The sequence below is a fragment of the Vidua macroura genome, chromosome 28, assembly GCF_024509145.1.
Source record: "Vidua macroura isolate BioBank_ID:100142 chromosome 28, ASM2450914v1, whole genome shotgun sequence".
Classification (NCBI taxonomy): domain Eukaryota; kingdom Metazoa; phylum Chordata; class Aves; order Passeriformes; family Viduidae; genus Vidua; species Vidua macroura.
Window position 1 is genome coordinate 4637797 of NC_071598.1, and position 16180 is coordinate 4653976.

A 16180-nucleotide genomic window follows, 5' to 3' on the forward strand; every position below is an offset into this window, starting at 1 on the left:
CTTTCTGGGCCCAAATTCACCAATCCCACCTTTTCTGTCCCAAAATCATTTCACCATTCCTGTGCCAAAATCACCGATCACACCTTTCTGGGCAGTGGGAGGAGGAGGAAAACTCCTGGGAATTGCAGCTTTTGGGGGCGATCAGCGTGAGGAAAAGCCCTGCCAGCAGCAGTTAAGGGGTTAAACTGAGCTCAAGCTCCCTGGGGTCGTGGAATGAACCCCCCCAAATTTATTTTGAGTCTTTTTGGTGATGGCGGAACCGAATCTGCTCCTTCCCAACCATAAAACTCCACCACGAGAAGCTTTTGGGGGCTCCAGACCATCCCAAACTCAGAGGATTTTCACAAACCCTCATCAGCACCAGCTCGGGGGTGACAAAACCCAGGAGATTCCCAGATTTTTTTTTTTTTTTTGTGATTTATGGAAATCTTGGCAATCTTTGGGATGAGCGGTGCTCCGGCAGCTCTGGAGCTGGTGAGTTTCCCTGGTGGGTTTTCCCCTGGTGGGTTTCTCCGGTGGGATTCCCCTGGTGGGTTTTCCTGGTGGGTTTCCCTGATCCTGGTGGGTTTCCCTAATCCTGGTAGGTTTCCCTGGTGGGTTTCCCTGATCCTGATGGGTTTCCCCTGGTGGATTTCCCTGATCTTGGTGGCTTTCTCCTGGTGGGTTTTCCCTGGTGGGTTTTCCCTGGGGGGTTTCCCTGATCCTGGGGGGTTTCCCTGATCCTGGGGGGTTTCCCTGATCCTGGGGGGTTTCTCCCTGGTGGGTTTTCCCTGGGGGGCTTCTCCCTGGTGGGTTTTCCCTGGGGGGTTTCTCCTGGTGGGTTTTCCCTGGGGGGTTTCTCCTGGTGGGTTTTCCTGATCCTGGTAGGTTTCCCTGGTGGGTTTCCCCGATCCTGATGGGTTTCTGCTGGTGGATTTCCCTGATCCTGGGGTGTTTCTCCTGGTGGGTTTTCCCCTGTGTGGGTTTCTCTGGTGGGTTTCCCTGATCCTGGTGGATTTCCCTGATTCTAGTATGTTTCCCTGGTGGCTTTCCCTAGGGGGTTTCCCCTGGGGGGTTTCTCCTGGTAGGTTTCCCTGATCCCGGTGGGTTTCCCTTGTGAGTTTTCCCTGATCCCGGTGGGTTTCCCCGATGGGTTTTCCTGATCCCGATGCTCCGGGCGGGGTCGGGTGCGTGTCCAGCGGGGTTAGTGCCGAGCGGAGCCCGGGGAGGGGTTAGGAGAGGCTCCTGGGCTCGGTACTTACGGCTGAGGCAATGGGGGCCCCCGTTTCGGGGCTGCGCGGGCAGGGGCTCCATGGGGATCTTAATGACTGAGGGAGGTGGGAACTGGGGAAGAAACGGGGAAATTCCTGCTGAAGGCAGCGCCTGTGGGGGCTCTGAGACCGCCTGGAGCTCCCACAGCGACCCGAGACCTCCAGAGGAGGAGGAGGAGGCTTTGCCTTCCTCTTCCCAAATCCTGGGACAGGAGTTGCTCCGAGGCTTTGATCGATGGTGCCGTGCCCTAAATTGGGAGATTTGGGCTCTTCTCCCAGAGGATTTCCTTTCTTTGGCCGTGATCTTCCAGCTTCTGGGACATCCCCTAGATGGAGCCCCTCACTCACAGAACCCGCTTCTGTTCCTGCCCCGGAACAGCTCCAGGAATCCAAGACCTTCATCCCAAACCCGGAGGTTTCCGTGGGAATTGTCCCTCCCCAGGTCTGGGATGTCCCCGGAAGCTCCCGGTGACCCTGCACCCACCTCCTCGTCGCTGCTGCTGTCGCCTTTGTTGCCTTTTTTCTTCTTCTTCTTGTCGTCCTCCTTCTTCTTCTCCTTCTCGGGGATGATGTTGTCAATCCAGGCCAGGTCGTGTTGGGAGAAGACGAAATCCAGGAGCCGCCTGACCAGGATCAGGGCCAAGATCTGACAGGGGAGAGGTCCAAGGGCAGCTCAACCCAAGATCTGGTGGTGACCACCAAGCCAAAAATCCAATAAATCCCAAAAAACCCTCTGGAGCGAGGATGGGATTGCTTGTGATGGAGAAGGATGGTGGTGGCCATGGTGGAACCATGCCAAGAATCCCATTAAATCCCAAAAAAACCCTCAGGATCGAGGATGGGGTTAACATGACGGGGAACATGATGGCAACCATGGTGGGACCACACCAAAAACCCCAAAAAACCCTTCCAGGGAAGGATGGGATCACCATGATGGGGAAAATGATGGTGGTGACCATGCCAAAAATCCCAAAAAAAACCCTTTGGATCACAGATGGGATCACCATGACGGGGAAGATGATGGTGGCCATGGTGGGACCACACCAAAAACCCCAAAAAACCCTTCCAGGGAAGGATGGGATCACCATGATGACCCTTTGGATCACGGATGGGATCACCATGATGGGGAAGATGATGGTGGCCATGGTGGGACCACATAAAAAATTTCATTAAATCCCAAAAAAACCCTCTGGATTGAGAATGGGATTACCATGACGGGGAACATGATGATGGCCATGGTGGGACCATGTCAAAAATCCCAAAAAACCCTTCCAGGGAAGGATGGGATCACCATGATGAGGAAGATGATGATGGCCATGGTAGGACCATGCCAAAAATTTCATTAAATCCCAAAAAAACCCTCTGGATCGAGGATGGGGTTACCATGACGGGGAAGATGATGGCAGCCACGGTGGATTTGAGGATCCAGAGCACGGCCAGGCAGACGATCTGCACCAGGGTGAAGAGGTGGATGCGGCGCAGCGGGACATGCCGCAGGAACACGTAGTCGGGCTGGTGCTTGGCCGGCATCAGGAAGAGCTTGCAACGTTCCCAAAACTGTCCGGGGAGGAAGGTCCATGTTAATCCTCAGCCCCACCGCACAGAAAAACCTCTTTTAGTCCCCAAAATGGTGGAAGAGCTTCAGTGATCCCAAAACCACCAGGGGAGGAAGGCCTGGGGTTGATCCTCAGCCCCACACCACCGGCTGCCCAGAAAAAGCCTCTTTTATTCCCCCAAAAATGGGGAATTTCCAGGTTTTTGGTGTTTCTCAGGGGGTTTTGGGGATCTGCTGTCCCATGTGTGGAAATTTTGGAGTAAAAATCCTCCTTTTGGAGCCAGTGTGGGACAGTCTGTGGCCAGTGAGGAGGAGGACGAGGAGGACGAGGAAGAGGAGAAGGAGGACAAGGACGAGGAGAATGACAAGGATGAGGATGAGGAGGATGGAGGACGAGAAGGATGAGGAAGAGGACGATGAAGACAAAGAGGATGAGAAGGAGGATGAGAATAAGGATGAGGAGGACAAGGAGGATGAGGATGAAGAGGATGAGGAGAAGGAGGATGAGGATGAGGTGGAGGGAGGAGGATGAGGACGAAGAGGATGAGGAGTAGGAGGATGAGGAGGACAGAGGACAAGGAGGATGAGGACGAGGAGGACAAAGAGGATGAAGAGGAAGAGGATGCCAATGAGGAAGGGCACTCACCTGGATGCCGTTCAGCGACGCCACGCCCATGTAGAGGAAGACGCCGTAGAGCACCGGCATGGGGATGTACTGGGAACAGGAACAACCACGGCCCTGAGCCCAGGGGAGGCAGCAGCTCCTCCCCAAGGACAGGGACAGGGACAGGGACAGGGACAGGGACAGGGACAGGGACAGGGCTGGAGGTCACCAGGATGGGGCAGGATCCAGCTTTTCATGCCCGTGTCCCCAAATCTCTTTGGGGAAGGTGGATGGGAATGTTTTACCTTCAGGATAGGAGCCAGGAAAACTGAAATGCCCGTCAGCACGAAGACGATGATGCCGGTCACCCTCTGCTCCCTGGAGAGAGGACAGGAGCAGGCTCAGCCCAAGGAACCGCCGAGGAACCACGGGAATTCCAGTGGGAATGGGAATGACGGTCCCTCCCTGGCCCTGCTGGCCCTGGTGTCCCCTCCATGACAATCCTTCCCTGGCCACACTGTCCCTGGTGTCCCCTCCATGACAATCCCTCCCTGGCCCAGGACAGGGATGTCCCCCCAGCTCCAGGACACCTCTCAGACCCACCTGGGCCCCCCAGGACCCACCTGACCCCCAGGAACTGGGGCTGCTCCCCCGGGGCGCTGGTCTCGGTCTCCATCTTGAGGCTGTCGATGTGGGCGATGGAGATGACGGTGGCGGCCACGTACCAGGGCAGCCCCATGAAGGAGCACACGGCCATCAGGATGCCCACCCAGAAGAGGTCCAGGTGGTACCCGGCTGCCTTCTGCAACACAGCACGGGGGGCTCTGAGGGCTCTGCCCTGGGGGTGTCCCCCAGGCACCCCCGAGGCCTCTTGGAGGGCTTGGGTGTGCCCTGAATGGCCTTGGCACTTGGTGTCACCCCAAAACACCCGGTGTCACCCTGACGTACCCCACATGGACATGGGGCACACGGTGTCACCATGATGTGTCCCACACTGACGTGGGGCACCCAGTGTCACCCCATATCACCCCACATCATCCCAAAACACCCGGTGTCACCCTGATGTGCCCCACATGGACATGGGGCATGTGGTGTCACCCCAAAACACCCGGTGTCACCCTGATGTACCCCACATGGACATGGGGCACGCGGTGTCACCATGATGTGTCCCACACTGACGTGGGGCACCCAGTGTCACCCCATATCACCCCACATCATCCCAAAACACCCGGTGTCACCCTGACGTACCCCACATGGACATGGGGCACCTGGTGTCACCCCAAAACACCCAGTGTCACCGTGATGTGCCCCACATGGACATAGGGCACGTGGTGTCACCCCAAAACACCCGGTGTTACCCTGACGTACCCCACATGGACATGGGGCATGCGGTGTCACCATGATGTGCCCCACATGGACATAGGGCACCCTGAATCACCCCACATCCCCCTGTATCACCCCACATCCCCCTGTATCACCCCCTATCACTCCGTATCATCCCCCTGCACCCCGTTACCCACAGAACTTCACCCCCCAGGCCCTCCATCACCCCAAACCCACAGTTGGCTGAAGCCATGGGCAGCCCCTGCTGGAGCCAGGGCAAACTCCCAAACCCACCCCAAATCTGGGTGCTCTGGGGGATCCTGGGGTGCCCTGAGGGCTGTGGGGGAAATCTGGGGTGCCCTGTGTGCTGTGGGGGATCCTGGGGTGCCCTGAGGGCTGTGGGGGATCCACGGGGTGCCCTGGGTGCTGTGGGGGAAATCTGGGGTGCCCTGGGTGCTCTGGGGGATCCCCCAGGGGTCTCACCCGCAGCTTGTGCTCCTTCCTGTTGACGATGACGGCCGTGATCTGCTGGTCCATGAAGATGAGGATGGTGACCAGCAGGGCGGGCAGGGCGCTGGCCAGGTACACCCACCACGGGTTCTTCCCGAAGGGGAACACGAACCAGCCCCGGTCCACGCGCGTGGGCTGGGGAGGACAACAGGGTCGGAACCTCGGGAACAGGCTCGGAACCTCGGGAACGCAGCACGGGTCAGGAAAACCCAAGGGGTGGCATCTGGGGACAACCCCATCCCAGATCCATCCTAAATCCTGTGCCCCAAACCGCCCCCAGATCCTTATTGGGATTTCCATTGGGATCTTCACTGGGATCCTCACTGGGGTTTCCATTGGGATCCCCATTGGGGTCCTCATTGGTTTCCCCATTGGAATCCTCACTGGGATCCCCATTGGAATTCCCATTGGGATTTCCATTTGGATTCCACATTGGGATCCTCACTGGGATCCCCACTGGAATCCCCATTGGGATTTCCATTTGGGTTCCACATTGGGATCCCCATTGGGGTCCCATTGGGATTTCCATTGAGATCCTGATTGGGATCATCACTAGGATTTCCATTGGGGTCCTCACTGGGATTTCCATTTGGGGTCCCCATTGGGATCCCCTTTGGGTTCCACACTGGGATCCCTATTGAGATCCTCATTTCCATTTGGGTTCCACATTGGGATCCCCATTGGGATTTCCATTTGGGTTCCAGACTGGGATCCCCATTGGGATTTCCATTTGGGTTCCAGACTGGGATCCTCATTGGGATTTCCATTTGGGTTCCACATTGGGATCCTCATTGGGATTCTTATTGAGATTTCCATTTGGGGTCCCCATTGGGATCCCCACGTCACCCCCTGGATGGGGGAGGAGAAATCCTTCCGGAATGGGGTTTTGTGGAGTTGTGGCTTTTTACCTTGAAGTCGGTAGGCACTTGGAGCTTTGGGGTGTTGAGTCCAAAAAGCACATCCAGCCCCACAAACATTAGAATGGACATAAAGATTGAGAAGTCGCTAATGAGCTTACGGAGCTGCCAGCCAGAGGGGAGAGAGAAAAGGGAGGGAAAACGGCAAAAAATGGAGGAAAAACAGCAAAAAGGGGAGGAAAACAATAAAAAAAGCAGGGAAAACAAAAAAAAAAAAACAAAAAAAAAAAAAAAAGAGGAGGAAGACCAAAAAAAGAGTTAAAACAACAAAAAAGAATAGGAAAAAACAACAAAAGGAGAAGAGAAAGAACAAAAAAAGGAGGAAAAACAAGGGAGGAAAAACAAAAAAAAGGGGAGGAAAAAGAGAAAAATCAACAAAAAAGAGAGGGGGAAAAGGAGGAAAAGCAATAAATAAAGGAGGAAAAACAACAAAAAAGGGAGGGGAAACAATAAAAAGGGAGGAAAATTACAAGAAAAGGAGGGAAAACAACAGAAAAGGGAGGGGAAGAAAGGAGCAAAAACAAACAAAAAAGGAGGAAAAACACACAAAAAGGGAAGAAAAAACAACAAAAAAAAGAGAGGAAAGAAAGTCAGAAAATTAGAATCTTGTTAGAAAAGACCAAGTAACTTTTCAGGAGGTGCCTGGAGCCGTGAGATTCCCAAAAAAACCTAGAAAAAGAGCGTGGGAGAGGAGGGGAGGCCGAACCTTGATGATACTGGGGATGTGGAGTTTGGGGGTGTCCAGGCCGAAACAGGCGTCCACGGCACAGAAGAGCAGGATGGAGAAGACATTGGAAAAATCAGCAATGAAAGCCCTGACCTGGAGGTAAGACAGGGAAACGGGGTTGGAAAGGGATTCACGGAGTGGGAAGGGGGTTAATGGGGTTGGAATGGGTAATTAATGGGGTTGGAAAGGGATTAATGGGGTGGGAAGGGATTAATGGGGTGGGAAGGGTAATTAATGGGGTTGGAAGGGAGCTTGTCCAGGTCTCTGTGGACATCCCCATCCTCTGGGATTGTCCCTTGGTGTCACCTGCAAAGCTCCCGAGGGTGCCCTGACCCCTTCGTTTCCATCGTTAATGAGCACATTAATTAATGCTGGCCCCGACAGGGAGCCCTGGGCACCACTGGTCGCTGATGTCCATGGGACCCTGGGCTGGTGACCACTTCCCTGTGGGTGGGACCATCCCACCCATTCCATATCCATGATCCCACCCATTCCTCATCCATCATCCAACCCATTCCTCATCCATCATCTTACAAATTCTTCATCCATGACCCCACAAATTCCTCATTCATGGTCCCACAAATTCCTCATCCATCATCCTACAAATTCTTCATCCATGATCCCATAAATTCCTCATCCATCATCCTACAAATTGCTTATCCATGATCCCACAAATTCCTCATCCATCATCCCACAAATTCCTCATCCATGATCCCACAAATTCCTCATCCATCATCCTACAAATTCTTCATCCATGATCCCATAAATTCCTCATCCATCATCCTACAAATTGCTTATCCATGATCCCACAAAATCCTAATCCATGATCCCACAAATCCTTGTTCATTAATTGTCCCTCCATTAATTGTCCACCCATTAACCCAACTCCAGTTCGGAGAGGAGGATGCCATAAAAACCTCACAGAATCCCAAAAATCGGGGCCTAAAACCTCAGGGAGAACCCCAATCGTGGCCAAGTCCTCCTAAAACCAGGGATTTGTGTTCCTGGAGTTCTTTGCTTCCACCCAAACCTCCCGGCAGCTCCTGTTTCCCCTCTTTTCTGTGAAACGATCTGGCAGGATTTGGTTCTTTCCTCACCTTGGTGGGGAAGTAGCGGCTGAATTTGAACTTTTTAAGGGTCAGGGTCATGGAGTAGGTGCCGAAGAAGAGGATGAAGGACATGAGGGCCAGGTCGGGCACGAATTTGCAGGATTTTCCCACTAAGCTGCCGCCGTATTTGAGGCATTCCTTCTTGCTCAGCTGGGTCCAGTCCAGAGCTGTGAGGTTGAGAGCATTGGACTGGCGAGAGACCCCGAAAAAAGCAAAATCAGTAAAATTTGGAATTACTGTGGTCTGTGCAGGGAAAGGGGGAATTTCAGCCCAAATCCAGCAAAACTGGAATTTTTAAGATGCTGTATGGAAAGAAAGGGAAATTTCCTGTCCAAACCCCCAAATTTGTACTTTTACAATCACATTGTGCAAGAAAAGGGAAATTTCCTGTCCAATCCCCAAATTTGTACTTTTAGGATCACATTGTGCAAGAAAAGGAAAATTTCCTCTCCCAACCCCCAAATTTGTACTTTTAGGATCACGTTGTGCAAGAAAAGGAAAATTTCCTCCCCAAACCCCCAAATTTGTACTTTTAGGATCACATTGTGCAAGAAAAGGAAAATTTCCTCCCCAAAACCCCAAATTTGTACTTTTAGGATCATGTTGTCCAAGAAAAGGGAAATTTCATAACTGAATTGAGCAAAACCAGCGTTTTTAGCAACTACAGCTTGCAAAAAAAAGGAAATTTCCTGCTCAAACCCCCAAAAAGAGCAGTTTGAGCTGTTTCAGCACTCAAGGAAAAGTGAATTTCCAGACTTTTGGGGATACCCAAAACCACAGGAAAACCGCAGTGCTGATACAAATTTGGGGGGAAAAGCGTGGATTTGGTGCTGCTCAGCCCCACTGGGAACCCCAATTTGAGTTCCCCTCACTCGGAGCTGGCCCATCCCGCTCCTGGGTGCTGAAATGCCCCGGATCCGCCCTCCCTGATCCCAAATTTCCCCCGGGACGAGCGGATCCCAATCCTTACCAGAGACACGTTAGTGGTGTTCGGTGCCACTGGAGCTGGAGCATCGAACGAGGTCGCGTTGGCTGCGGGAGAGGAGTCGGTTATTGAGGTTTTGGGGCTAAACCCAAACTTTTGGGAGCTTTTGGGCATCACCACCAGCTGGGCTTCACCTGCCCAGCCTGGCAGAGATTGGCATCCCGGATTTTTGAGGGGGAATCCCCCTTTTCTAACCTCTCCCTGATTAATCCCACGCGCTGGGGAGGACGCGGCGGCTCCCGCGGCAGCTTCTCCCTGTGGGGCTGGCGAGGACTGAGGCCAGAGGGGATTTTTGAGGAGCTTCCCATTCCTAAAATTTCCAGGAGCTTCCCAGGGAAGCCGCCGGGAGTGGGGTAGACTTGAAACCATGGGGGTGGAAGGCTGGGAAAGCAGCCTGGGGTGTTTTTTTTTTGGGTTTTTTTTTTTTTTTTTGGAGAGGGCTGGCACCCAAATCACGCCTGATTTACATCTTTTTAATTATTGTTCTTTTTTTTTTTTTTTTTTTAATCGTTTGGGGCTGTTTTGGTCTCATCGGTGCAAAATTCCATCTTTTTGAGCCCCCGGCACCTTCTCCTCCTCGGCTCTTCAGGCGATGCAGCTCCGCAGCTCTGGGAGCACCCCCGGGACCTCTTGGGGTACCCCTAAAAGAGGGAATTCGGGAATTCTGGAATTCCAGGACGGCTTTGCTGCCCCCCTCTTCCATCCTCTTCGCCCAGCGGGAATTTCGGCCGCTGCTTCCAGCCCCAGCGCCGGGGATTAATGACGGAGAGGCTGGGCTAGGACAGAGAGCTGCCGGGACCGAGCTCTGGGGGACAAAGCTGGCCCTAAAAACATCGGCTTTGCTCTCATTTCTCTCCTCCACAACCTTTTCTTTTTTCCACAAACACTATTTTGGGATTTCTCCGCCTCTAAAGGGCGGCACGGCACCGGTGGGGTTAAAGAGAGGAGCCCTAAGGGCTCTGCACAAACCTTTTCAGAGAGAGAGAAAAGTCAGATACATGGGGAAAAAAAAAAATAACAACGGAACCCCCCCCGTGGGGGGGAGAGTATCAAATATTAAAATAGTTTTAATATTCAGAAGGTGATACTCACTTGAGATTGAAATCAGCCCAAATTGATGTGTGCAGCAGAGACAAATATGGGACAAATCAGTTATAATAATCAAAAATCAGCAGGGATGAAAAAAAAAGGGAATTAAAAAAAATTAAGGATGATGGGGGGAATAAACACCATTTCTAGAAGGCTTTTAAATCCAACCTGGACACCGCTGCCTCGGGCAGCCAGGGCGAGGAGTGGGGTCGGGGATTGGGGTGCGGACGCCTCTGGGCTGCTCGGGGTTTGCTCAGGGTGGGGGCTTGGAGAAGGGGGAGACCTCCCTGGAGGCTGAAGGCTCCTCCCGCAGGAGCTGCCGGACGCATCCCGGGGGTGCTCACGGCTCCATCCGGGAATTCCGGCTCCGGGGTTCCGTCTTGGCTCTCTGCAGGTTGGGTTTGGGGGAAGAACTGCGTCGGTTCTGGTGCTGCTCAGGGGTCTTGGTTCCCAGCGGGATCGCGGTGCTCACGGAGGGGTGGATGAGCACAAATTGGGAAAAATGCAAAATTCAACCCAACGGCTGCGATGGGCACAGGGTGAGAGCTCTCCTTGGAGTGGCAGTTGCGTTGGGAATGTCTTGGGTGGAGGGTCTTGGGTGCTTCTCTTGAAGGAAGGAGACGGGCAGAACTTCCCCACGACCTTCATCCACCATAACCTTCATCCATTGTGATCTTCATCCACCACCATCTTCATCCACTGTGATCTTCATCCACCTTCATCTTCATCCATCATCATCTTCCACCCACTGTAACCTTCATACACCATGATCTCCATCCACCATCACCTTCATTCACTGTGACCTTCATCCACCATCATCTTCACCCACTGTCACCTTCATCCACCTTCACCTCTGCCCACTGTCAGTCTCCTCTGGCTGTAGCTGGTGCTCCCCAAAATTTGGATTTTTGACATAAATTCAGCTCCTGGGAGAGCAGCCGCTCGCTGCCGTGAGCCCGAAGCCGTCTCCGCTCCCTTCCCGGAGTGTCCGAGCTCCGCAATTCAGATCTGGGATCGTCCAAGACGTCTACCCAAGAGCAAAACCATGGGAGGACCTTCTGCTCAGAGCCTGATGGCCTCCCCTTTTGGAAAAGGAGTGGAAAAAGGAGGAAAACGGTCCATGGAGGTTTCCACACCCAGCTGGGACATCCCGGGGTGTCCCGGACACCGCAGAGCACAGAACCACTCCAGGTGTTTCCTGGACGTTCAGTTTCCATCGGCAGCAGGCTGGAATGACCTGAAATGTCCTTTTTATTCTTCCATAATTCCTCCTTATCAATATCCAGGTCTGGCTGCTCCAGGCTGAGATCCCGACTCTCCGTCTGCTGCGTCCCAGGAAGCGCCAGGGCCTTCATCCAAGGGGGACGAGGCTCTTCCTCCATCTCCACAACCCCCTCGAGGAGGACGATGAGGACGAGGTCTCTCCAGCCCAGGCCTCCTCCCACGTCCTGGGCCGGCGATCCCGTGGGATTCATCCACGCCAGGACCCTCCTCCCACCCCCGGCTCCTGCCCGGGCGGCCCCGGGGTGAACTCACCTGGGTCGGGGGCGACGCACTCGCACTTGTACATGGTCACATAGTCGGGCTTGAAGTCGGAGTTGATGGGGTAGTACTTGAAGGCCCCGATCATCTTCTTGATGGCGTCATAGATGAAGATGAAGCTGATGAGGGTGGAGAAGCCCTCCTCAGTGAAGCGCGTGATGTACTTTATGATGAAGCTGGCGTCGGTGGCCACCAGGATAAGGCACTGCAGGGCCGAGTGCAGCCCGATCCACAGGCGGAATTCCATGTAGTCGATCCCGTTGCCTCTGGAAGAGGGGACACGCGGCCCTGTGAGAGTGGCCGGCGGCTGGGGATGCGTCCCACCCCTGCGGGGATGGGCCCTGGTGTCCCCTGGGGTGGCCCAGCACTCACTTGCTGAAGTCGAAGAGCAGCTTCTCGAAGATGAGGATGGGGCCGGTGCTGCTGAGGATGATGAGGGGCTGCCCGGCGAAGAGGCAGAACATGGAGCCGGCCATGGCCGTGCCCAGGAAGCTCTCCATAACCCCCTGGGGACGGAGCAGAGGTGGAGTTATGGGGGTGCCGGGCCACGCCATGTCCCCACGGACCCCCCCAATGGAGATGGGGCTGAGGGACCTTGGCCTGGGCCTGCCCGGGATGGCTGGGACCACTCCTGGCATTGCCATGGGGCATTCCAGTGTTCCGGGGCTGCCAGTCCCACCTGGCAGAAAATGTCCATCCCCAGAAGCTTGGCATGGCACAAGTAGGGTAAAATCCATCCCATGGATCCCATCCCATCCCAATCCCATGGATCCCATCAATTCCATCCCATCAGTCCCATCCCAATCCCATGGATCCCATCTCATGTCATCCCATCCCAATCCCATGGATCTCATCCTATCCAATCCCAATTCCACGGATCTCATCCCATCGATCCCATGCCATCCCATGGATCCCATCTCACCCCATCCTAATCCCATGGATCCCATCCCATGGATCCCATCTCATCCCATCCCATTCCATTCCATTCCATGGATCCATCCCATCCAATCCCATGGATCCCATCCAATCCCATGGATCCCAATCCCATGGATCCCATCTCATCCCATCCCATTCCATAGATCCCATCCCACTGATCCTATGGATCCCATCCCACTGATCCCACCCTTGCTTGTCCCCAAGCCGGTGACACCGCGGGCCACACCTGGTAGTTGTCAGTGGCGTCCCCCAGCAGCCCCCCGAAGGTGATGGCGTTGGTGATGCAGCCCAGGTAGATGAAGAGGATGGCGGAGATGGACTGGATATGGAAACCTTCGTAGAAGTCGCTCGGGAACCAGGGCAGCTTCCTCTTGATATCCAGGTAGAGGCCGCCACAAAACCTGCGGAGACACCGCCGAGGGCCTGGTGACTTCCAGCAAAACAGAATCGTGGAGTCCTGGAGAGGTTTGGGTTGGGAGGGACCTTAAATCCCATCCCATCCCACCCCTGCCATGGCAGGGACACCTCCCACTGTCCCAGGGGGCTCCAGCCTGGCCTAGGACATTCCCAGGATGGAGCAGCCACAGCTCCTCTGGGAATTCCATCCCAGCCCCTCCCCACCCTCACAGCCAGGAATTCCTGCCCAATATCCTATTTAAATCTCCCCTTTCCCATTGGGAAGCCATTCCCTGTGTCCTGTCCCTCCATTCCTTTTCCCCAGTCCCTCTCCAGCTCTCCTGGAGTCCCTTTAGGCTGGAATGTGCTGGAAGCTTTCCCTGGATCCTCCTCTTCTCCAGGTGACCATTCCCAGATTGGCTCCAGAGCAGAGAGGCTCAAGCATCCCAGAATCCTGGAATGGTTTGGGTTGGGATTTGCCCTAAAACCCCCTCAGTCCCACCCAGGGACACCTCCCACAGTCCCAGGCTGCTCCAAGCCCCGTCCAACCTGGCCTTGGACACTTCTGGGGCTGCACAGCTGCTCTGGCCAGTTGGGAGATTTATAAATATTGACACAGAAATGGAATTTATATACAGACACACAAATAATGTGGTGCTGACAAGAACCCCTTCCCACCGGGATTTCACCCCAGGATGAGCCCGCAGGAGACGCTGATGGATCCCGGCACGTTCTGGAGGATTTTGGGGGTGGCTCCTTGTTCACCTGCCCGTCCAGGCCAGCTCCTCCCCGATCTCGTGGACTTCGGGCATCTCCCCATCATCGCTGCCGCCACCGCCGCCGCCCCCGGCGCCCGCCCCGCCGGCCACGCCGTTCATCTGCCCCACCTCGTTCAGCGAGAACACCGACTTCCTGCGGGACAGCGGCACCACCTCGGACCCACTCTGGCACCGCCACAGCGGCACCGCCGAATGGGCACACCCGGATCAGCCCCGCCCACCTGGCAATGCCAGATCAGCACCGCTGGATTGGCACTGCTCGATCAGCAGTACTGGATCAGCACCACCAGATCGGCACCGCTGGATCGGCACCGCCAGATTGGCACTGCCAGATCGGCACTGCCAGATCGGCACCGCCAGATTGGCACCGCCGGCTCAACACCGCCAGATTGGCACCGCCAGATTGGCACCACCGGCTCAGCACTGCTGGATCAGCCCCACCGGATCGGTGCTGCCGGATTGGCACCGGTGTGAGGACCATGGCCAAAGCCGTGGTGCAGCTCTGAGCCTGCACTGAGATTGGGTTTTGGGGCGAATTTGGACAGATCCAGAGCTGGGTTTGCTCAGTTTGTGGAGTCATGGGTTGGGTTGGGTTGGGTTGGGTTGGGTTGGGCTGGGTTGGGAAGGACCTCAAGGATCACCCAGTTCAACTCCTGGCCTGGGCAGGGTCACCTCCCGGTAAAAGCTGTGCCAGGAGAGTGGAAACGGCGCAGAGCCGAGCTGGGAAGAAGCCCTGCTGCAAACCCAGCACTTCTGGAACATCTGGAGGGGTTACTGCCAGCGATGAAGCCAAGCAAGGCTCTTGCCCCCCCAGACCTGGACACAGGAGTGGCCACAGGGCTGGTCCAGCCCCACCCACCTCTTCTCAGCTGAGGGCACTTTTTTGGGAGGCTCAATGCGAATGTTGGGGTCCCACTCGCCAGGCGGAAGGACGATGACCTCGTCCAGGAACTCGTCGATGCCGGCGATCAGATCCTCCCTGTCCCGGGCTTTGTAGGCAACGTCGCTGAAGAGCTGGGGGTGGGCACAGGACAGGGGTCAGCCTGGCCGTGGCCTCCAGCCCCACGTCCTCTTGGGGGTTTCAATCTCAATTTTTGGGGTGATAAGGTGTGAAATTGCTTTTTTTTGCTGGGTTCTGAGCCATGGGGGCCCCAAAGGAGGGCTGGGGTGGCCTCAACTCACATCGTCCACCATGAGCGTGGCGATGGCCCTGCCGATCTCATTGTAGGACTTGGCTTTTCCCGCCGGACCCAGGAGAATGAAGAGGAACCTGGGGAGGGAAAGGTGCCGCTGTGTTGGCCACCTCGGAGCTCCAGGGCCACCAGACCCCTCAGGACGTGCCCGGGGACGGCGCTCACCTGGTGGGGACAGGCACCTCCGTCACCCCCCCCAGCATGGTGGCCTGGAGCAGCCGCACAAAGGCCACGAAGGGCTTCTCCAGGAACTCCACCTCCCCCACCAGCACGTTGGAGGCCTCGGCGTCCTTGGGGATCTTCTTGATGAACTTGTTCTTCAGCTGTTGGGAAAGGCAAGGTCGAGGAAGGGAGCCGTTGCCAAAATTTGGCTTTTCCCTCGTTTTTTTTTTTTTTTCCCCACCAAAGTTGAAGCCTCAGGCTGCAAGATTTGACCTCTTGTAGTCCCAGGACTCCCAGAGGTGGGGACTGAGGAGCCACATCCGAGAATCAGCCAGGAAAATTTCACAAAGCCAGATTTCTTCAGAAACGTGGCTAAAACCGAGACTAAATCGCACCCCCAGGGCTCCACAACCCAACCAGCAATGTTTGGTTTTCCTCTCCTGGGCTCTCTGCGAGGAAAGCTCCCTGAAACCCCCCTGTGGAAAACCCGAGCCAACCCCAGGGGTGCTGCAGCAAGCCAGGAACATTTTTGGAGTTTATTTGCAGCCCCTTGTGGCACAGAACCACCCCCCAAGCCCTGCACAGGGGAGGTTTTGGTGCCTCGCTCCTCCCCAGCCCCGTTCCAATAATGGGAGGAGGAAAACCTCATCCATGGATTTATCCCCCAGGTCTCTTCTCCCCCGCAGCTCTTTTCATTAGGAGCCTAAAAGGGTTCAATACCCAGCCGGGCAGGGAGTTATGATAATCTATATGGCAGCATGAGGGGAGGCATGTGAGCCGGGCAGCCGCCTCACCCCAGCCTAATCTTCTAAATCCAAATGGAAAAAAACAAAAAAAAAAAAAACAAACAAAAAAATCATAATAATAATAAAGCAACTCCTCCAGTTCTGCTCAGAATAAGAGCAGGAGTTACCAGTGGCCACTAAGCTTCATGTAACACTTAAAAGTCCCTTTGTAGTGGGCCTAATAGGGCGATTAAACCTAAATGCTTTGCATATTTTGGGATTAACCCTCCGAACCCCATTGCTGGAGGGGATATTTGGGGTTCCTGAGTGGGCACCAGGATGGATTCATTTCAGGAGGTGGCCTGGAAACCTTCGTGG

General features: G+C 54.9%; 1 protein-coding gene across 5 annotated transcripts in view; it reads right to left on the bottom strand.

Annotated features, from left to right (window-relative positions):
• The window catches only part of SLC4A5 (solute carrier family 4 member 5), a 68046-nt gene that overhangs the window by 3559 nt on the left and 48307 nt on the right, over positions 1 to 16180 (bottom strand). For 3 of the 5 annotated variants that reach the window (XM_054000813.1, XM_054000812.1, XM_054000810.1), the window contains 16 exons: positions 15081 to 15238; positions 14905 to 14992; positions 14582 to 14736; positions 13709 to 13855; positions 12774 to 12948; positions 11984 to 12117; positions 11606 to 11877; positions 8966 to 9027; positions 7984 to 8184; positions 6151 to 6264; positions 5216 to 5377; positions 4033 to 4211; positions 3715 to 3787; positions 3452 to 3520; positions 2634 to 2807; positions 1735 to 1896 (listed from right to left, as the gene is read on the bottom strand). In XM_054000813.1, the coding sequence (XP_053856788.1) occupies positions 1735 to 1896; positions 2634 to 2807; positions 3452 to 3520; positions 3715 to 3787; positions 4033 to 4211; positions 5216 to 5377; positions 6151 to 6264; positions 7984 to 8184; positions 8966 to 9027; positions 11606 to 11877; positions 11984 to 12117; positions 12774 to 12948; positions 13709 to 13855; positions 14582 to 14736; positions 14905 to 14992; positions 15081 to 15238 (2325 nt within the window). Of the gene's footprint in view, positions 1 to 1241; positions 1324 to 1734; positions 1897 to 2633; positions 2808 to 3451; positions 3521 to 3714; positions 3788 to 4032; positions 4212 to 5215; positions 5378 to 6150; positions 6265 to 6865; positions 6980 to 7983; positions 8185 to 8965; positions 9028 to 11605; positions 11878 to 11983; positions 12118 to 12773; positions 12949 to 13708; positions 13856 to 14581; positions 14737 to 14904; positions 14993 to 15080; positions 15239 to 16180 lie in introns of all 5 variants that reach the window. The other 2 variants (XM_054000815.1, XM_054000811.1) reach the window with 2 other exon arrangements.